At 49.2% G+C, this 22,486-nt stretch overlaps 2 protein-coding genes across 5 annotated transcripts in view; both read left to right on the forward strand.

Moving 5' to 3' along the window:
* TUFT1 (tuftelin 1) overlaps nt 1–9,926 on the forward strand; it is a 57,624-nt gene extending 47,698 nt beyond the window's left edge. For 2 of the 3 annotated variants that reach the window (XM_081173734.1, XM_081173736.1), the window contains exons 8-12: nt 107–201; nt 2,019–2,124; nt 4,838–4,921; nt 6,047–6,150; nt 9,041–9,926. In XM_081173734.1, coding sequence (XP_081029860.1) covers nt 107–201; nt 2,019–2,124; nt 4,838–4,921; nt 6,047–6,150; nt 9,041–9,104 — 453 coding nt within the window. In that variant the 3' untranslated portion in view covers nt 9,105–9,926. The remainder of the gene's footprint in view (nt 1–106; nt 202–2,018; nt 2,125–4,837; nt 4,922–6,046; nt 6,151–9,040) is intronic. The other variant, XM_081173735.1, reaches the window with a different exon arrangement.
* Nucleotides 9,927–20,065: 10,139 nt separating this feature from the next.
* Nucleotides 20,066–22,486, forward strand: part of SNX27 (sorting nexin 27) — a 40,468-nt gene continuing 38,047 nt past the window's right edge. Inside the window, exon 1 of one of the 2 annotated variants that reach the window (XM_081173609.1) lies at nt 20,066–20,487. In XM_081173609.1, coding sequence (XP_081029735.1) covers nt 20,081–20,487 — 407 coding nt within the window. In that variant the 5' untranslated portion in view covers nt 20,066–20,080. The remainder of the gene's footprint in view (nt 20,488–22,486) is intronic. The other variant, XM_081173610.1, reaches the window with a different exon arrangement.

Genomic DNA, 22,486 nt, shown 5'->3' on the forward strand with positions numbered 1-22,486 from the left:
CCCTCCCTAGGTGTAGCTTTTTGGGTTTTTTGCAAGGCCTGCTGTCGGATCTGAGAGCCTCGCGGCAGCCACCTTATCCCTTCTTTCCCTTCTCTCCCCGTTGCAGGAGCACAAAACTCTGCTACAGAAGATGAGAGACGACGAGTCTGAGCTGGAGCAGCTGCGCAGCGTCGAGAAGGACAAAGTTGCCGAGCAGGAAAGGTGAGAGGCTTGAGCCCCAGGCGTGGTGGATCTGTGGGGCTGGGGACTTGTGTCTGACTTGCGTCCAATAGGGTTTTGCGACGGATAGCACAGAACAGGGCGTGGGGTGGGAGGAGAGATAATAAACAGATCCCCATTTGCATACAGGTTACATTCCGAGGCGCAACACGTTTAAGTGAAATCACATATATTGGAACACCATTGGGAAAACCGCCAAACACCCTCCAAACTTCTGGAAAACCCTTAAAAGAAATATACACCAAACTCCACTGTGATCACTTCTTGCTCAAACTCCCAACGCTCCACAGGCCTCAAAGTTCAGTGCTGGGATTGCTAGATGCTATTTTTGAGTCATTTTTAATAATAATAATAATAATAATAATAATAATAATAATAATAATAATAATAATAATAAATTTTATTTATACCCCACCCTCCCCAGCCAGAGCTGGGCTCAGGGTGGCTAACACCATTAAAATTACAATAAAAACATAATAGGGGAAAAACAACAACAAAACAATTTTAAATACAGGTTAAAATGCAATTTAAAATGCAGCCTCATTTTAAAAGTAGCCCATAAATCAAGACCATAAGGGGAGAGAAGACATAATGGTCAGAGTAGTAGATAGGTAGCTGTGTTGGTCTGCCATAGTCAAAATAAAAAAATTCCTTCCAGTAGCACCTTAAAGACCAACTAAGTTAGTTCTTGGTATGAGCTTTCGTGTGCATGCACAAGTGTGCATGCACACGAAAGCTCATACCAAGAACTAACTTAGTTGGTCTTTAAGGTGCTACTGGAAGGAATTTTTTTATTTTGATAATGGTCAGAGTGAGTCCAAACCAAAGGCCAGGCGGAACAGCTCTGTCTTGCAGGCCCTGCAGAAAGATGTCAAGTCCCGCAGGGCCCTGGTCTCTTGGAACATAACGTTCTACCAGATCGGGGCCACTACTGAAAAGGCCTTGGCCCTAGTTGAGACCAATCTAACCACTTTGCGACTTGGGACCTCCAAAGTGTTGTGATTTTGCCGTTTTCGTGCTCTTTCGGGGCTGTTTTCACCCCTTTTTATTCCGCGTCTGAGTTTGCAGCGATGCACGCGTGCGCCCCGAGAGCGCGTAAATGGGGAGTTGCCCATGCAGCCGCTTTTCTTTTTTTCAATGTTTTTTATTCAAAATTATAACAAGACATATTATCCAAAAACATATCATCCTTGTTCCCCCCCCCCATTTTTCCTCCCTCCCGCCCTCCCACACAACCCGCCCCCCGACTTCCCTCAGTTCCAGTCTTTGGTTTCTCTAAGAATGCTGTTTTCTGCATGTTACACAGTTGTATAAATCCTCAAACTATTTAGCTGATTATTATCAATAAAAAGTTTGTGAATGTTTATTCAAAACCTGCCAATGAGTCCAGTTCTCTTTGTTGCGTCTTCAGATACTTTGTAAAGGGTTCCCATTCATCCTTAAAGTCACAGTTATCCTTGTCCTGTGGCTTATATGTCAGTTCTGCATAGTCCATCAATTTTTCTTGCCGTGATTCTTTAGTTGGGGTTTCTTCAGTCTTCCATCCTTGTGCTACCAGGACTCTCGCGGCCGTTGTCGCATACATGAAGATGTTTTTCAACTTTTTTGGCAGGTCTTTCCTTACAATCCCCAACAAAAATGCCTCAGGTTTTTTAACAAATGTTAAAGGGAACATTTTCTTCAGTCCGTGCAGCCGCTTTCCAAGCTGGAACGAAAAGCGGGATCTTACGGAACTGGCTTTTGCATAACCTGCGGCCTCTTTCTCCTCCTCCTCTTCTTCTTCGTCCTCCTGCTCTCAGGTCGGCCAAACTGGAGAAGGAAGTTGCCACTTTGCGAGAGAAGATCCACCACTTGGACGACATGCTCAAGAGCCAGCAGAGGAAGGTCCGGCAGATGATTGAGCAGGTGGGTGCTGGGGATGAGCTGTGCGCTGCGGCTACGATGGAGCGCTTTGGGGGTCTTGTCCCCTCCCTGAGTTTGGGGTTATGCAATCTGCTTCTTTCTCCTTCCTCCACTCTTACCCCTCCGCTTGCCGGCATCCTCCTGTCTCCAGAGGTAATGTTGTGCTAGACCCGAGCGTAATGCAAAGAGCAGGATGAGTCCAGCATCCTTGTTCCCCCTCTGCTCTCAGCCAACTCCCTCCCTGCCTGGCTTCCTACTTAACAACCAGTACGAGTGATGGCCCTGCCTGTCCGCTTCCTCCTCACCCTTTGTCACGGTCCGGTTCACGGGCGATCGAAATCCCGGCTGGGGACGTCAGGACCGGGGGCAAGATATGGGGTGGGAGCAGGAATGGGGGGTCCAGAAGCCAGGAGTCAGGAAGCCAAGAGTCTGAGGTTTCAGAGAGCCAGGAGTCACTAAGCCCAAGGCTCCGAGGGTCAGGAAGCAAGGAGTCACGAAGTCAGGGGTCCAAGGGTCAAGAAGCAAGGAGTCACGAAGTCAGGGGTCCGAGGGTCAAGAAGCGAGGAGTCACAAAGTCAGGGGTCCAAGGGTCAAGAGGCAAGGAGTCACAAAGTCAGGGGTCCGAGGATCAAGAAGCAGGGACTCAAGAATCAGGAAGCAAGAAACCCAAGGCAGGAAGCGTGCTGCTGTGGCAAAGAGCCGAAGCAAAGTGCTGACCTTATATCCCTTCCTGGCTCTTGCCATGAGGTGCTGTGAGTTACCAAGCAGCCTCACCTGTGTGGCTGTGCCTTGCCTCTTCAGAACAAACTTAGGAAGGCCCCAGTCCTGCAAAGACCTATTGGTCACAGGGCCTGGCTCCTGCATGCACACCTGACCCCCTTGGTCTCAACATTGTCCCTTGTAGAACTTGGCATGTAGGAGGAAGAAGGGGGGTGGAGTAGAGGAAGTTGGCTCCGCCTCCTGTTGACACTGGCTCCACCCCATTGACACAGGCTCCACCCCTTTGGCTCTGGCTCCACCTCCCATTGGGATTCTTTCTCTGCCTTCTTCCCCACCAGTCCCAATCGGCACCAGGCTGCCACTGGGAGTAACCCCAAAAGAGCATTTTTGCGTATCTGCTCTTACCTATTTTACTCCGGAGAGTTTATATGTCACTTGAATGTCAAAAAGCTCATTGGACCGCAAAGCAGATTACGGAGAGAATAAAGCAAGGGAATTACCTGTTTTTCAAAAACCTGTCGAACAATTGTTTAAAACCTTCAAAAAAAATTAATGAATAGCTATAAAAAGCCATATTAAAACACACGTCAGTGCTCTGCGTGTCTGGATAGGCTTGTCTTCGTGCATTTGTAAGTCTAGACGGTGAAAGTGAGCTAACAGCCAAACAAAACAGAAACCAGATGGTAAGATTAACAAATATAAAAGAGAGAGTCTCTCCGCCTTTAAAACCAGCCGTGTGTGTATCTCCCTGACTTGGGAAAGAGTTAAATCTTAAGCCCTGTGCCAATTATTTTGGCTTCTGTTTGATTTAAAACTGACCTCCCAGCTTTTGAGTGACTCAGACCTCAAAAGGACTCTTGTAACTAAGACCTTTTCATGGAGATGTCTGGGGCTGATGCAGTAAAGATTCATTCTCTCTCTCTCTCTCTCTCTCTCTCTCTCTCTCTCTCTCTCTCTGAAAGTTTTGCAAATCGGCAGAGGATTAGGGATTCAAACTTAAAATCGTGTTAGAAAAACCTACCTAAACAAACTCCACGCAGCTGAGAGACCAGCAGCTTTTGGAGCCTCCCAGCTGGTCGTTAGAACAACTTTGCAACTTACGGGCTTGAGTTTCCTTCTTTCCTCTTCCCTCCCAGTCGGTTTTCCTTGTGTGCTGTGACTTTTTAGATTGTAAGCCTATGGGGAGGGGCTGTTGCGTTTTTAAAATGATTTATAAGCTGCTCTAGGAGCCCGATTAATCAGGCAGCATGCATTAACTGCAGAGAGAGAGAGTTCTGTGTCATCGGTGGTAGTGGATTACAGCTGCGTTCCTGACCCTTGACCCTGTGGGCTGCTGGGAGTTGAAGTCCAGCAACATCGGGAGCTTTCTGCAAATTCCTCACCCCTCCTTTGACAGCTGTGGCCCCACATCATGGGAGTTGAAGTTTGATGTTGCACCTTTGCTTTGAGATCTCTCTGTCTCTCTCCCATCTTCCCCATGATTACAGGTCCCACTTTCTCTGGGGGTGGGGGTGCTAGTTTTAAACCCCTGGTGCAACTTAAAAGGTAAAGGGACCCCTGACCGTTAGGTCCAGTCGTGGCCGACTCTGGGGTTGTGGCGCTCATCTCGCTTTACTGGCCGAGGGAGACGGCATTCAGCTTCCGGGTCATGTGGCCAGCAGGACTAAGCCGCTTCTGGCGAACCAGAGCAGCGCACGGAAACGCCGCTTACCTTCCCGCCGGAGCGGTACCTATTTATCTACTTGCACTTTTGACATGCTTTCGAACTGCTAGGTTGGCAGGAGCAGGGACCGAGCAACGGGAGCTCACCCCATTGCGGGGATTCGAACCGCTGACCTTCTGATCGGCAAGTCCTAGGCTCTGTGGTTCAACCCACAGCGCCACCTGTGTCCATGGTGCAACTTACCTGGGCCATTTTGGGGCATGTTTGCAGCTAGCTCCTCCTTTTCTGGAGACTCCAGGGCTGTTCATTTCTAACAATCCTCCTTCTCCACAGCTTCAAAACTCCAAGACTGTGATTCAGTCCAAAGACACAATCATCCAAGAGCTCAAAGAACGGGTGGCCTACCTGGAGGCAGAGGTAGGCAGCCAGTTTTATTAAAGTTCCTCATCCCGTTGCCTGCAAGATATTGACATTAAAAGGCCGAGGTTTTCTCATGAGTTGTTCTTCTATGCATTGAGTGGGGCTAACATTGGCTGCAAAACCATATAGTCCCCTTTTAGAGCCATCCAGTGCAGTCCCCTGTCAGCTCACCTTGTGATCATATTTCTCCCTATGATGTTTGTGCATATGGCTGCAGATTATTACAGTTTTATCCAATGTTAGTTCTACTCAGACTCATTGAAATCAACATGCCTAGCTTAGGTCTGCTAATTTCGGCGGAGGTCTACGCTGAGTAGGGCACCAGTCCTGAAGCCCACATTTTGGATGCGCTCCTTACGTACGAAATGCTCTTTTAAAAATGTATAATGCACCGCTAATAATTCTCAGTGCATTCACCTGCAAAAACCAGGCATGGCGTACACAGCCTTAAAAATCCTGGTTTTTGCATGTGCTTTAAGGCTGCGTACACAGCCTTAAAAACACCTATTTTTGCACATGCTTTCCCATTGTGAAATCTGGAGAAAATGCGTAATCCAATTTTGGGGTGGGGTGTTTGCATTTTGATTTTGCAAGTTGGTGGTGAAAGACCAACCGCATTCCTTGCCCCAGAAGAGCGCTTGGCTCGGCTGCCCCCTGGTGGGGCGTTTGTGGTGCTATGGGAATGCCGGCCGGGTCCAGAGCGGACTCTTGCAACCTGACTCCAGGTGTGTTGAAAGGACACACACAGGCACGAAATTGACTTGCAGGTGGGACTGCTTTTCCTCCCCGCCAAAATGAGCATCAAAGCAGAGGAAATGGCGCCATCAAAGAGACATTTAATGCACATTTTGCCAGTTTCTGCCAAATGCGTAGTTTTTCTCTTGGCACGTCCCGGCCATGATGCTTTGCTCCCGTTACTGAAATGCCGTTTGTTCTTCCAGTGGTTCAGGCCAGTTCTGTCTGCCTCCCTTTTCCCCGAGCGAAATGTTGCTGGTTTAATGAACATGCCCCTTTTTTAAATATGGTTTTAGAGCTGGAAGCCCCCCACCCCCAGTTCGTTTAGACCAGCCCCCTGGAAATCAGTGAAATCATCCCTTTCACTCTCGTGTTTTCTCCCTTCAGAACCTCGAGATGCACGACCGCATGGAGCACCTCATTGAAAAACAGGCCCAGAGCGCCGGGGTCCACAATGCAAGGCCCCGCTCCAAATCAGAGTACGTCAGCAGGTGAGCGGCTGGGTGGAGGGGTTGCCACCTGCCCTTTAGGGGCAGTGGCAGCCGGCCTGGGGTGGAATAATAATAATAATAATAATAATATGATTTGTATCCTGCCCTCCCTGGCCAAAGCTGGGCTCAGAGCGGCTAACATCATATAAATAAGACAATATGCATAATACAATATACAATATGCAAATAAAATAACATTCAACATTCATTAGAATACAGTGGTACCTTAGGTTACAGACGCTTCAAGTTACAGACTCCGCTAACCCAGAAATAGTACCTCGGGTTAAGAACTTTGCTTCAGGATGAGAACAGAAATTGCGCGGTGGCAGCGGGAGGCCCCATTAGCTAAAGTGGTACCTCAGGTTAAGTACGGACCTCCAGATCGAATTAAGTTCTTAACCCGAGGTACCACTGTACTATTAAATATCAGCACCTCAAGATTAAACAGAAATCCACTCTTAACAGTTACAATAAGTAATTCCCCAACTCCAGTCAATAAAACAACAGCAAGTCACAGTTCACAACATAATGCAATACAAAATGAGAAGCCGAGACTGGAGGGTGGGCAGGGCAGGTGGGAAGAGGCCTTGCCTGGTGGGGTCTCGCCCCTCAACTCCGACACTCCCGGAGCCATGAGCCCCTTTGGTGCACCCCTCTTCTCTTCCTCCTCCCCAAAGCAACTTACACGTTCCTAAAATGTGAATAGCTTAACACGCTTTCAAAGCGGTGGGCCAGAATACCTAGGAAGTACTCATCCACATATTCAGTTCACTGCAAAAAAGGGACAAGTCCTACCCATTCACTGCAGAACAGGCCAGGAATAATAATAATAATAATAATAATAATAATAATAATAATAATAATAATAATAATAATAATAATAATAATAATAAATTTAATTGTTGTTGTTGTTGTTGTTGTTGTTGTTGTTGTTGTTGTTGTTATTATTATTATTATTATTATTAATACAGCGCCCATCTGGCTGAGTTTCCCCAGCCACTCTGGGCGGCTTTCAATCAAGTGTTAAAAACTACACCATTAAATATTAAAAACTTCCCTAAACAGGGCTGCCTTCAGATGTCTTTTAAAGATAAGATGGCTGCTTATTTCCTTCACATCTGAAGGGAGGGCATTCCACAGGGCGGGTGCCACCACTGAGAAGGCCCTCTGCCTGGTTCCCTGTAACCTCGCTTCTTACTATGAGGGAACTGCCAGAAGGCCCTCGGAGCTGGACCTCAGTGTCTGGGCTGAACGATGGGGGTGGAGACGCTCCTTCAGGTATACTGGGCCGAGGCTGTTTAGGGCTTTCAAGGTCAGCACCAACACTTTGAATTGTGCTCGGAAACGTACTGGGAGCCAATGTAGGTCTTTCAAGAAAGGTGTTATGTGGTCCCAGCAGCCGCTCCCAGTCACCAGTCTAGCTGCCGCATTCTGGATTAATTGCAGTTTCCGGGTCACCCTTAAAGGTAGCCCCACGTAGAGCGCATTGCAGTAGTCCAAGCAGGAGATAACCAGAGCATGCACCACTCTGGCCAGACAGTCTGCAGGCAGGGAGGGTCTCAGCCTGTAGACCTTGGAAGGGGCGTGGCTCACGGGGGGGGGGGGCAACCAGAATGTCCCCAGCATCTCCCGTTAGGGCCAGGGAACGGACTCTTGCCTGAAACCCTGAAGAGGCGCTGCCAATCAGTGTCGACGATGGTGAGCAGATTGGTAGGGCAGCTTCCTGTTTTCCTCTTTGAACCCTTGATTCAAAACCATGGGGACTGGGATCTTGACATTCCCCAAGTGAAGGTACGCAGGCAGCAACCTCCAAGTAGGCCCATGTGAGCGAGAGGCTATCCTTTGGTTGGCATGCAGCCAAGAAAACGGGGGCAATTGGCAGGCCCCCAGCTGGCTCCAGCCCAGCGGCCGGTGTGCCAGGCGAACTCCAGTCCTTGGGGCTGCATGAATCTGTGACCCGAGGGCACGCAGTTTGTTCAGCGCACCGTATTTTTCGCTCTATAAGACGCACTTTTCCCCTCCTAAAAAGTAAGGGGAAATGTGTGTGCGTCTTATGGAGCGAATGCAGGCTGTGCAGCTTTCGCTGAAGCCAGGAGAGCAAGAGGGATCGATCCCTCTTGCTCTCCTGGCTCTGCTTCGCTGGAGAGCCGCTGCACAGTTTTCCCTCTCTGCGCAGTGCCCCTTCAGCGAAGCAGGAGGAGAAACGGAGCCCCTTCCATTTCTCCTCCCGCTTTGCTGGAGAGGTGCTGAGCAGAGAGGGAGAGAACATTTTTTTTCTTGTTCTCCTCTAAAACTAGGTGCGTCTTATGGTTGGGTGAGTCTTATAGAGCAAAAAATACGGTAAGGTAAAGGGACCCCTGACCATTAGGTCCAGTTGTGGCCGACTCTGGGGTTGCGGCGCTCATCTCGCTTTATTGGCCGAGGGAGCCGGTGTACAGCTTCCGGGTCATGTGGCCAGCAGGACTAAGCCGCTTCTGGCGAACCAGAGCAGCGCACGGAAACGCCGTTTACCTTCCCGCTGGAGCGGTACCTATTTCTCTACTTGCACATTGACGTGCTTGTGAACTGCTAGGTTGGCAGGAGCAGGGACTGAGCAACGGGAGCTCACCCTGTTGTGGGGATTTGAACCGCTGACCTTCTGATCGGCAAGTCCTAGGCTCTGTGGTCTGATCTCCTCCGTGTCCAAAGCAAGACAGCTAAAGCAAAAGCTATACACAAACTTCCCAGCAAGCTGTGCTGGAGTGTAAACAGGCATGTGACACACAGCAATCATTCCTGTTCCTTAAGGTGGAACGGAATATCCCAACACCTTTACCTCCACGTTTCCTAATGTCGGCTTATTCTCTAATATCTCTCTCCCTCCCCTTTGTCTTCTTTCTCTCTCCTGCAGCAAACGGCTCACCAAGTCTCCAGGCCCCAAACCTTTGCCTCTCATCCGAGTGCTGGAAACATGAACTCAAACCCCTCTCCTCCGCTCCCTGCTCCCCGGAAAAGGAACCCTCTGCAAACTCGCCGGGCCCTTAGTCCATCGCCAGCTGCTTCGCCCTTGCTGCTCGCTCCCCAGAGGCAACCAACTCCCTTGTAGCGTTCGGTGGGACTGTCTGGGGAGCCCCATCTGCCTAGCAGCACGGCCTGCTTGAAGCTGCAAAAAAGAAAAAAAGGAGGATTTTCTGAAAAGGGTTTAATTGGGACGGGACGCGAGGACGTTTGAAGGCCAAAAGGACGCTTTCGCCCCACCCAAAGGCTGCAAGAAGGAACCTTTGCAGTCCTTGCAATTGATCTGTAAGGCTGGTCTCTTTTTGGAAAGAAAGTGCCTTTTTAGTAATTATATATATATAATTATATATGTCATGTATATATATATATATATCGCTATTAGCTCCGTCCAGTGCTAGGAAGTTCAGTTTTTATCCCAGCGCTAGGAAGTTCAGTTTGTATGCCCATCAAGGGTTACTTTCAGATTATTAATAACAGTGTAAAGGCGCATTTGGGTTTGACAAAGTTGAGGGGGAAAGATGTGTTCTGGTTTCTTCCCTCTTCTCGCCTCCGAAAGAATTATGTCTCGCCAACTGCCCATCCACCTCTCAGGCAGAGAGTGAACTTCTCCCGTCAAGCTCAGCCTAGCCCCCTAGAGAACAGAGATTACCCCATGTCTGCATTTAACCCTGTCGGTTGGCCGCGCCGCACCGTGGCAGAATGTAGAGGATTGACTCGTATCATGTAATCTAGCATTGTGTGAATGTAGAAATAAATACTGAGTTGAGTGTTTAAAAAAAGAGGAGGTGTTTCATATGCATTAAGCAGGGGTCAGCAAACTTTTTCAGCAGGGGGCCAGTCCTGTCCTGTCCCTCAGACCTTGTGGGTGGCTGGACTATGTTTTGCTGGGAAAAGTGAACGAATTCCTATGCCCCACAAACAACCCAGAGATGCATTTTAAATAAAAGGGCACATTCTACTCATGTAAAAACACGCTGATTCCTGGACCGTCCGCAAGCTGGATTTAGAAGGCGATTGGGTTGGATCTGGCCCTCCGGACCTTAGTTTGCCTAGGTAAAGGGACCCCTGACCGTTCAGTTGCGGAGGACTCTGGGGTTGTGGTGCTCATCTCACTTTAGTGGCCGAGGGAGCCGGCGTACAGCTTCCGGGTCATGTGGCCAGCATGACAGAGCCGCTTCTGGCGAACCAGAGCAGCGCACGGAAACGCCGTTTACCTTCCCACCGGAGCGGTACCTATTTATCTACTTGCACTTTGACGTGCTTTTGAACTGCTAGGTTGGCAGGCGCAGGGCCCGAGCAACGGGAACTCACCCCGTCGTGGGGATTCGAACCGCCAGTCTTCTGATTGGCAAGCCCAAGAGGCTCAGTGGTTTAGACCACAGTGCCACCCACGTCCTTTTAGTTTGCCCACCCATGCATTAAAGCAAGGGTGGCTTGCTTTGAGTCTGCTTCTGAAAAAGATCTTTGCAGCCTGCTATCGGTTGATAAACTTTGCAGCTCAAAGGGGCTTGACCCCCATCCCTTGGAGAAAGCTCCTTGGTGCGCGCGCACCTGCTTTTGAGAACGTTAGGAGTCACCTCTTGGCTGGGTCAGAACAAAGGCTACTGCATCTGGATTCATTTTGCAAAAGTTGGGGTCTGCCTGCCGGAAACGTTTGGCCGCCCAGATGCTATGGCACCCAGATGCTTATCGCCCATGCTTGTGGGGCTGGTGGGAGTTATAGTTCAGCGACACCTGATGCGCCAAAGGTCCCCCACGCCTGAAACCTACTCTCAGCCCTGCCTGGCTCAGGTACAACTTCCTTCAACCCAGAGCGTGGACGATGGCAGCTCTCCAGAAAAACAACAACTGCAGGTTGGGGAAGGCAGGGTCCTAGGCCATGGTGGGGAATGTTTTCTGCCTGAGAGCCGCATTCCCTTCTGGGCAACCCCTTGAGGTCCACTTACCGGGGTGGGCAAAAGGGAGTGGATCAACGCATGCAAATTTTACCTTTTTCTACAGTAGGCTAGTTTCTAAACACACAGCCCTCTCTCTGTCTGCCCGTCAGCAAGAAGCATCATCAGAGTTCAAGGAGGCATTTCAGCCATGCAGAAATAATAATAATAATAATAATAATAATAATAATAATAATAATAATAATAATAATAATAATAATAAATAATTTATTATTTGTACCCCGCCCATCTGGCTGGGCTTCCCCAGCCACTCTGGGCAGCTTCCAACAAAATATTAAAATACAGTAATGCATCAAACATTAAAAGCTTCCCTAAACAGGGCTGCCTTCAGGTGTCTTCTAAAAGTCTAGTAGTTGTTTTTCTCTTTGACATCTGGTGGGAGGGCGTTCCACAGGGCGGGTGCCACCACCAAGAAGGCCCTCTGCCTGGTTCCCTGTATCTTCGCTTCTCACAGAGAGGGAACCGCCAGAAGACCCTTGGAGTTGGACCTCAGCATCCGGGCTGAATGATGGGGGTGGAGACGCTCCTTCAGGTATACAGGACCGAGGCCATTTAGGGCTTTCAAGGTCAGCACCAACACTTTGAATTGTGCTCGGAAACGTATTGGGAGCCAGTGTAGGTCTTTCAAGACGAGTGTTATGTGGTCTTGGCAGCTGCTCCCAGTCACCAGTCTAGCTGCCGCATTCTGGATTAGTTGCAGTTTCCGGGTCGCCCTCAAAGGTAGCCCCACGTAGAGCGCATTGCAGTAGTCAAAGCAGGAGATAACCAGAGCATGCACCACTCTGGCCAGACAGTCCGCGGGCAGGCAGGGTCTCATCCTGCGTACCAGATGGAGCTGGTAGACAGCTGGACACAGAATTGACCTGCACCTCCATGGACAGCTGTGAGTCCAGAATGACTCCCAGGCTGCGCACCTGGTCCTTCAGGGGCACAGTTACCCCATTCAGGACCAGGGAGTCCCTCACACCCACCTGTCCCCGAAGAACAGTACTTCTGTCTTGTCAGGATTCAACCTTAATCCATTAGCTACCATCCAACACTTGAGGGGCATGCAAAGCAGGGGAGGTGTGGCTGTGTGGCCTGCAAAGGGTGCTGGGGGCCACATACGAGGCTTGGAGGGGTCCGCATTTATGCTGTGGCTCCCCTTTTGTCTTAGTCCCTGCAGACAGTGGCTTCCCCATAGATAAGGATGAACACAACCTGCCAGCAAAACCTATACATGTCTCTGCGTTGGAGGGCGAGCCTTGGGAACCCAGAGAGGTGCTTTATACCAGTGGTGGCAAACCTTTTAGAAACCCAGTGCCCAAACTGCAACCCAAAACCCAGTTATTTATCGCAAAGTGCCAACACGGCAGTTTAATCTGAATACTGAGGTTTTAGTTTAGAAAAAACAAGTCATATGTTAACATCTTTTGTCTTAAAAGGAAAATGCAATAACAGAGCTTTCAATGATGCAAACAGCTTTTTATGGAAAGGTAAAAGTTTGCATGATCCTTGCTTGGGAAATCATGAAAAAGGGAATTACTCCCAGACAACATGGCCGTTTTGACAATTTCCCTTCAAGAAACTCTTCTTTGGGAGATTTCAAATGGCCATCTGCCATGGAAGCTGTAGTTGAGATCCCGCATGTAAACGTAATAGGATGTATAGTAACAATCACAAAGTTAATGGACTTTGTCCCTTTTTCTTTTGTCAAAATATCTGTATTGTGATTCATCCTCTTATACCTATCCCAGATTGGGAGTGTTATGTACTGAAGTTCTCACCCTGGGCCACCAGGGGGATACTGTAGATAGTTTTCACTCAGGTCCACATATGCAAATAAGGGATTGAAAGTGACATTCAGTGATTGGATAGTTAGAGAAAGTGGTTACTGTTGGGTTCTAGTGGAGCTCTATATAAGCAGGCTGGCTGAACCCTGAATAAACAAGAGCTGTTTGAAGAATCGCTGTGTCATCTGATATGTTCACCCACAACATAACAAGGAGGGTTTTTAAAATTTTCTATATATTTGAAACCTGATAAAAACAACTAAAAACTGGCACCAGAGAACAAATCAACCTTTTCTGGTAAGTCTGAGGAGTAGGCCTGGTCCCTGAGAAACTTGCGGGAGGATGAATCGCCTACCTTTTGACAGGATGATTGATGTGTTGCAATTTAGATCCTGCATCTCAAGATACAAACCTTACCAGGGTGTGGCTTACAAGCAATATCATTCAATGGACAGACTTCAAAAATATATGCTGCTAACCTATTTAAAAGGCACTGGGATCCTTTCCACAGGGCAGCTGGCGATACTCATTTTGACTACGTACCTCTTCATCTCTTAAGCTGGGAAAAACAATGCAATGCAGATAAAAGTAAGTGGAACCCATAAAATCGGGATTCAGTTTAACTGCCTGCTGGAATGAAAGAAGACTTCACTTGGTGTTGGAAGTTCAACAGGGAGAGTGGGCCTGTCTGACCTCAACTGGAAGGAAGATAGGGAGGCATTGCCCTCACGTCCCACTATTTGTTGTTTAGTCCTTTAGTCGTGTCCGCCTCTTCGTGACCCCCTGGACCAGAGCACGCCAGGCCCTCCTGTCTTCCACTGCCTCCCGCAGTTTGGTCAAACTCATGCTGGCAGCTTCGAGAACACTGTCCCACCATCTCCTCCTCTGTCGTCCCCTTCTCCTTGTGCCCTCCATCTTTCCCAACATCAGGGTCTTTTCCAGGGAGTCTTCTCTTCTCATGAGGTGGCCAAAGTCTTGGAGCCTCAGCTTCAGGATCTGTCCTTCCAGTGAGCACTCAGGGCTGATTTCCTTCAGAATGGATCAGTTGGATCTTCTTGCAGTCTCTCAAGAGTCTCCTCCAGCACCACAATTCAAAAGCATCCATTCTTTGGTGATCAGTCTTCTTTATGTTCTAGCTCTCACTTCCATACATGACTACTGGGAAAACCATAGATTTTACTATACAGACCTTTGTTGGCAAGGTGATGTCTCCCAGAGTGGCTTACATACATTCAATTAAAACAAGACAAGTCTCTGCCTGCAGTCTTATAATCCAGAAAGAAAGAAAGAAAGAAAGAAAGAAAGAAAGAAAGAAAGACCACGACACACAAGGAAAAAGGCACAGGGAGGGAGGAGGAAAAAAACAAATTCGGGCCCCAATTCTTAAACAATTTTTTTGGGTGGTATGATCAAATGCTGGCACATTGTGGGGGTAGAAGGCACCTGCTGGAGCTGGCCTTTCGGCAGAGCTGATGGAGCAAATTTTCTGCCTCCCATCTCTCCCACTGAGGCAGTCGGAGAGAATGGCTGCTCCCAGGTGACAGCTATGGGTGAGGAGGCCTGAGGGAACTGATCTCACAGCAGAGCTGATGGGTTAGCCTGTGTTTGGTGCAATAAACCCCAAAACCCACAGCCCACTCTGAGATTGCACCCATGGCCAAGGGGCAGGGGAAACGCTAGCAGCTGACATCATCCCCATCGCATGCAGAAACCACCCCAAGTTTCCAATTCTGTTTCTTTAGTCCACCCCATAATACAAAGCTCTTGTAACTCTGAAACCGGAGGGAAGCCTGCTTTGTGAAGGCTTGTTGTGTCAGGAATCTGAGGCAGGAATACCTGGAAACTGTAATAAACAAAAATCTGCCCTTATTCCCTTATGGGGAACACAAGAGCCCTTATAGAGTCCTTTGTAGGTTCTCCATCGGTCAGAAATAACAGAGGCCAACCAGAAAATATTGAGAAGCAAAGCAGCTCGTAAGCCTGATCTTTATTGAACTGTTGCAACAGGGTGCTCCCCTCACACACAGGAGAAGGAGGAGGACCCAGAACAAAGGTGTGCCCGCCCTTATATAGACATTTTAAATTCCCTGCCCTGGAGCTCAAGACCACCCCCAGAAACATCATACATACAACACAGAAAGGGCGGTCTACAACAGAAATCTGAGTGCATTGTTTATCTCCTGTCTGACAGGTTACCTGTTAAGGCTCACTTGATTGGATACCCTGGGGAGCCTGGTCAGTCTTTTGTAATGATAACTACTTAGTTCCTGAGTCAGGTCACAGGCTCACCCTATTCAAACATAGACATATCCTTAAGAAAGGATCTGTGAACAAAAAGACAATGGGGAGGCTTTTCCATTTTCCTTCGACTTTGCAGAGAAATATTTGAGGTCAATTTGGGAGGGACAAAATGGCTTCAGGACTTTTTCTGCGGGGTTTCAGACATGTGGTTTATATATGCAGTTATGAACATTTATTATATTTATAAGACCTCAATTTTTAAATTTCAAAACAAACCCCGCTGTGTTCCAATTCAGTAAAGATGGGACCAAATGAAGACTGTTGATTTGATCCTGCAAGGGTCCCTCTCCTGTATGGTAGAGCGATGTCCAGCTAGCTGCACCCAGGGGTGTGTGTCCCTGCATGCGGAAAATGCAAACGCTTTTACCTGCCCAGGTGCGCGACTCTTGCAGGCAGGCCTTCCAGGCAAACATTTGCTGTTGCAGAGGTTTGGTTGAGTGCAAAACAACAACACGCACAACCCTGCTCTGTTTCCCCTTAAGCCGACGCAGCTGTGAGCATTTGCAAACATTGACTCGATTAGCCCATATGTGTTGACAATCAAATGCGCAAGCTGTTAATTAATATCGCCCACTTCTCCTCCTCTGGTTGGCGGGTGCCTCTGGGAGGAGAAGGGTGCCTCTCGCCTTTCGGAAGAGGTTTCCCTGAGTCTCCGAGGAAAATGCGGACAGGTATAGAGGGAACTCTGGGAATTGTAGCTCTGGGAAGGGGGAACCGAGATCTCCTAAGAACTTTCAGCACCCTGGTTGTTTAGTCATTTAGTCGTGTCCGACTCTTCGTGACCCCCTGGACCACAGCACGCCAGGCCCTCCTGTCTTCCACGGCCTCCTGCAGTTTGGCCAAACTCATGTTTGTAGCTTCGAGAACACTGTCCCACCATCTCGTCCTCTGTCGTCCCCTTCTCCTTGCGCCCTCCATCTTTCCCAACATCAGGGTCCTTTCCAGGGAGTCTTCTCCTCTCATGAGGTGGCCAAAGTCTTGGAGCCTCAGTTTCAGGATCTGTCCTTCCAGTGAGCACTCAGGGCTGATTTCCTTCAGAATGGAGAGGTTTGATCTTCTTGCAGTCCATGGGACTCTCAAGAGTCTCCTCCAGCACCAGAATTCAAAAGCATCCATTCTTCGGCGATCAGCCTTCTTGATGGTCCAGCTCTCACTTCCATACATCACTACTGGGAAAACCAGAGCTTGAACTATACGGACCTTTGTTGGTAAGGTGATGTCTCTGCTTTTTAAGATGCTAACGAACTAAAACTCCCACAATTCTTTGGCGTGGTGGTGGAGGTGGGGAACCATGGCTGTTTAGAATTTATGGTGGCTGTAGCTATGTCCACAAATTTCAGTGGGTCTGCACTGGGTTATGCAAAATAACAGCCGTAATGCCCAAAATTGTTTATAAAACAGAAAAGCAGGGTACAGTTTATTTCTGTGTGTGCACAGTTCGTTAAGTGAGCAGGAAAGTAGCACTGAATATGCAAAGGTTAATTTGTAAATGTTGGAACAACAAATTGTATGGCCATGTGCCGTGTCTGATCTAGCTGGGATTCCCACCTTGTAGGGGGTTGGATTAGATGATGATGATGATAATAATAATAATAATAATAATAATAATAATAATAATAATAATAATAATAATAATAATAATAATAATAATAATAATAAATATTTATACCCCACCCATCTGCCTGGCCCCCCTTCCAACTCATGATTGATTCTATGGCTCTAAATAACATGGCTATCATAACAGCGAATGTTGTCAGCAAAACTCGGTTTTTATTTTTATCTTATTTACAAGGGTGGGTTCAGGAAACGTTGCACGCTGTGGAATTCGAAGGGGCAAGAACCAAGCCAGGCCCCCGCGCTGTGGTTGCCCATAGCAACCTGCTACCCACTCCCCACTCAGCGGAACTACAGCCCCCGAAAGCCCTTGCGCGAAAGAGGCGGGGCGCGCCTCCCCTGACGCCGCGCGAGGACGGAGAACGTAACTCTCCGCTTGCTCACGTTTTTCCCCCTTGGAGCAGCGGCCCCTCCGAAGGGGCGTGTCCTAGTCTGTCTGTCTCTATTCCTGAACTCCAACTCCCATGAGGCATTGCAGCAAAGGCGCGTGCGCAGTCTTGGCATAGCGGCGCCCAGGGAACCGTTTTAGACTTACTGGCTGCCCTGGACTGCAATTCCCATGAAGCTCCGCGACGAGGATTTAGGCTCTAATTAATGAGTTATTAATAGTTGAGATCGTTAATTAACATGCAGTGCCTTAATGTTTATTAGCGCATGGAAAGGGAATTGCATTCCCCCCCTTCTCCCTGATTTTGGATGTGACTTGCCCAAAATTGCAAATCCTGTAACATTTCCCCCCCAGGATTAAACTCCTGTGAGGGTTGGTAGCTCCAGGACGGGAGGAAGGAGGCACATTCCCCCCCAGCTCGGACAATAAAGGGATTTTAGACGCTGGACTTAATGGTCTTGTGGGGAGGGAGGCAATATGATACGAGATGGTAATGACTGTTGCTTCTAATGTTGCAAGTCCCTCCACCTTTTTATTGCATTTATTAGGATTTCTTTACGGCTTTCATGTCCCATCCTTTAGCCAAAAAAGACTCATAGACTGTGTATACCTCACCAGCTTAAAACACAGCTAGGTGGTTCTTTTTTCTGTTTGGTTCAAAGCTGTTTTTGTGGGGGAAATGCAGGATTTCATACAATCGTGGCTAACTCTGGGAGTGCGATTGATGCAGAGTAAAACGCAGGTGGCGCCGTGGGTTAAACCACTGAGCCTAGGACTTGCCGATCAGAAGGTCGGTGGTTCGAATCCCCGCGATGGGGTGAGCCCCCGCTGCTCGGTCCCAGCTCCTGTCAACCTAGCAGTTCAAAAGCACGTCAAAGTGCAAGTAGAGAAATAGGTACCACTCCGGCGGGAAGGTAAACGGCGTTTCCATGCACTGCTCTGGTTCACCAGAAGCAGCTTAGTCCTACTGGCCGCTTAGTCCTACTGGCCACATGATCCGGAAGCTGTACGCCGGCTCCCTCGGCCAATAAAGCGAGATGAGCGCCGGAACCCCAGAGTCGGTCACGACTGGACCTAATGGTCCCTTTACCCTTTACCATACAGCCACCCTTCCTTCCTGAGACTACATCTCCCATGATCCCCGCCTCCCCGCGCCTTTTCCCTTGGCTCGCCTGAGGGAACCACACAGGATACTACACTAACTACACCAGAGTTTCCCAAACTTGGGTCTCCAGCTGTTGTTGGTTTTTTTGGACTACAACTCCCATCACCCCTAGCTAGCGGGACCAGTGGCGAGGGATGATGGGAACTGTAGTCCTAAAGCAGCTGGAGACCTGAGTTTGGGTCTACTATGCGTGCGTGGAATCCGCTTGCCCGCTTGTGCGCATGCGTCATCGTGCGTGCGGCGCCGGCGCCTATGGAAGCCGGTAAGCTGGAAAGGAGGCAAAGGGAGAGGGGGCGTGGCCGGTCGCGTGGCAGCGCTCACGCTCGGCCGGGGGGGGGGGCAAACAGGGCTCTACCATTGAGCTATGGCTCTTCCACAGCTGTATATATACATATATTAAAAATGCAAAACACTGAGTTTCCCCATCCCTGCTCTGGTCTTCTGAAATAGGAGGCGATTGGGGAAGCCAGCTATCCTCCCACTTCTCAGTGACGGGTGGGGGGGGGAGGAATTGGGATGGGCGTTAACCATCTTCCTGGTCCTCGGAGCCAGACTTAACTGTTGTTGTTGTTTAGTTATGTCCGACTCTTCGTGACCCCCTGGACCAGAGCACGCCAGGCCCTCCTGTCTTCCACTTCCACTTGGTCAAACTCATGCTGGTAGCTTCGAGAACACTGTCCCACCATCTCGTCCTCTGTCATCCCCTTCTCCTTGTGCCCTCCATCTTTCCCAACATCAGGGTCTTTTCCAGGGAGTCTTCTCTTCTCATGAGGTGGCCAAAGTCTTGGAGCCTCAGCTTCAGGATCTGTCCTTCCAGTAAGCACTCAGGGCTGATTTCCTTCAGAATGGAGAGGTTTGATCTTCTTGCAGTCCATGGGACTCTCCAGAGTCTCCTCCACCACCAGAATTCAAAAGCATCAATTCTTTGGTGATCAGCCTTCTTTATGGTCCAGCTCTCACTTCCATACATCACTACTGGGAGAACCATAGCTTTGTGCATGCACACGAAAGCTCATACCAATAACTAACTTAGTTGGTCTTTAAGGTGCTACTGGAAGGAATTTTTTTATTTTAATTATACGGACCTTTGTTGGCAAGGTGATGTCTCTGCTTTTTAAGATGCAGGCTACTACAGTGGTACCTCAAGTTAAAGAACTTAATTCGTTCCAGAGGTCCGTTCTTAACCTGAAACTATTCTTATCCTGAAGCACCACTTTAGCTAATGGGGCCTCCTGCTGCCGCCGAGCCGTCGGAGCCCGATTTCTGTTCTCATCCTGAAGCAAAGTTCTGAAGCACTGAACTTTAACCTGAAGCACTATTTCTGGGTTAGTGGAGTCTGTAACCTAAGGCGTCTGTAACCTGAAGCGTCTGTAACCTGAAGCTAACTAGACCAGAGTTTCCCAAACTTGGGTCTCCGCCGGTTTTTTGGGGGGGACTACAACTCCCATCATCCATAGCTAGCGGGACCAGTGGTCGGGGATGATGGGAATTGTAGTCCTACAGCAGCTGGCGACCCAAGTTTGGTTCTACTATGCGCGTGCGATCGGCTCGCCCGCTTGTGCGCATGCGTCCTCGTGCGTGCGGCGGCAGCGGCGGTGCCTACGGAAGCCGGCGAGGCGGAGGGAGACGGAGGCAGAGAGGGAGAAGGGGGCGTGGCCGGTCGCGTGACGGCGCTCGCGCTCTCCGAGGGGGGGGGCGGGGGGCCCAAGAGCCGCGGCGGCGTCTTGCTCGCGCCAAGATGGCGGACGAGGGGAGCGAGGGGCTGCCGCGCTCCGTCCTTCCCGGCCCGCTGAGGGGCGGCAGCTCCGGGGGAGGCGGCGGCGGCGGCTCGGGCTCCTTGTCGTCGTCGTCGTCGTCGGTAGCAGCGCCGGCTCCCTCCTCCTCCTCCGTCGCCACCGCCACCACCCCCACGGCTCCCCCTCAGCCGCCGCCTCCCCCCGCCCCCCCGGCGGGGCCTCGCGTGGTCCGCATCGTCAAGTCGGAATCCGGCTACGGGTTCAACGTGCGCGGGCAAGTGAGCGAGGGCGGGCAGCTGCGCAGCATCAACGGGGAGCTCTACGCGCCGCTGCAGCACGTCAGCGCCGTCCTGGGCGGGGGGGCGGCCGAGCGCGCCGGGGTGCGCAAAGGGGACCGCATCCTCGAGGTGTGAGTACGGGGGGGCGGGGCCGGGGAGGGAGGGGAGGGAGGGAGGGTCTCTCATCCACCCCCCAAAAACACACACACACACCTGCAGCTCCCCCCTTCTCCACACGCGTGTGCGTGTGTACACACCAACACGTGTGCAGAGTGAGGCTGTACACCCCGGAGTTTTATTTGCGTGCATACGTGTGTGTGTGTGTGTGTGTATGTATGCATATGTATATACACCCATGCATGCATATAATTCAGAGCATCCTCTCCCCCCCATTGTCCACACGTACACCCCAACACGTGTGCAGCGTGAGGCTGTACAACCCAGAGTTTTATTTGCGTGCCTGTGTGGATATGCATATGTATATACACCCATGCAAAGGGGACAGCATCCTCGAGGTGTGAGTATGGGGGGCGGGCCCCCCAAAACACACACCTGCAGCTCCCCTCTTTCTCCACATGCGTGTGTGTGTGTATACACACCAACATGTGTGCAGCGTGAGGCTGTACACCCTGGAGTTTTATTTGTGTGTGTGTGTGTGTGTGTGTATAGATAGATAGATAGATAGATATACAGTATGCATATGTATATACACCCATGCATGCATATAATTCAGAGCATCCTCTCCCCCCTTTCTGCACACGCGTGTGCATGTGTACACACAAGCACGTGTGCAGCGTGAGGTTGTATACCCCGGGATTTTATTTGCATGTGTGTGTATATATAGATAGATCTATCTATCTATCTATCTATATAGATAGATAGATCAGTATGCATATGTATATACACCCATGCATGCATATAATTCAGAGCATCCTCTCCCCCCTTTCTCCACACGCGTGTGCGTCTGTACACACCAACACGTGTGCAGCGTGAGGCTGTACACCCCGGAGTTTTATTCGCGTGTGTGTGTATATATGCATATGTATATGCATGCATATAATTCAGTTCTGTTCTCAAGACTCATCAAATGCCACAGCTGATGCCTCTGCTTAGGGGTCTCACCCTAGCGACCTGCAAATCCCAATTTTAGATCTCTTCCCTGTTTTTCCCCCCTGTGGGTCTGTGGCTCCCGAGTTTATGCATAGGTTCAGTTGTGTTGATAAGACTGCCTTATCACTAGCACTGTCCTTTCGCAGCGCCCACACAAGCACACATGTGTAGAGAGAGTATATCTTTATGCCTGAGTTTATGTCTATATATTTAGCTGTGTTTTGATGCTGAAGATGGTGCTTCTTAGTATCATGGCCCCATTCAAGATTTGCACCACAGGTGAGGGGATGCATTTAGTGTGCGTAACCTGCCACCATTATTTATTGTTTGTTGATTTCACCAAATTTATATACTACTTGGTTGTAATAAAATCTCCAAGTGGCTTATAGTTATGTAGTCATGTTCTTCATATATCTATATATGTATCTGTGTGCATGTACTCCCAGAGTATGTGTGTGTGTGTGTGTGTGTGTATATATATATATATATATATGCAGGTTTTGGTGTCTTCGGGTGTCTTCCCGTGTAAGAGTTGGGGTGTCTAGGCGACGTTTCGACGAGGTCTCACTCGTCATCTTCAGGCTGGTGCTTTCGGCTTCTTGTTACTAGAACAGAGCTACATTTTACTTTATATATATATGTAAGGGGTGTGTGCACCATGGGCCCCCCCCCACAGTTGCATTTTGCTAAGTTATACGCAGAGTAGGCCCATTGGAATCATATGGACTCAAATGAACCAAGTGGATTGATGTCAGTAGGTTTGCACTGAGGATGACTTAGCCAGATACGACCCATATATAGACATGCAGAAAGAGTCTTGTGAAATATTGACGGCCAATAAATTTATTAAGTCTTAATAAGTCTTAATGGGCTTCATTAGGGGCATCTGATGAAGTGGACAGAAGCCTAGCAAAGCTTATATGTCCCAATAAGCCAGCTTTCAAATTCCACAATACTTTTTTTTTTAAAAAAAAGCTTATTCCATATGAAGCCAGCACAGCTAACTCTCCTGGAAACATA

The sequence above is a fragment of the Podarcis bocagei genome (assembly GCF_964188305.1).
Source record: "Podarcis bocagei genome assembly, chromosome: 16".
Taxonomy (NCBI): Eukaryota; Metazoa; Chordata; class Lepidosauria; order Squamata; family Lacertidae; genus Podarcis; species Podarcis bocagei.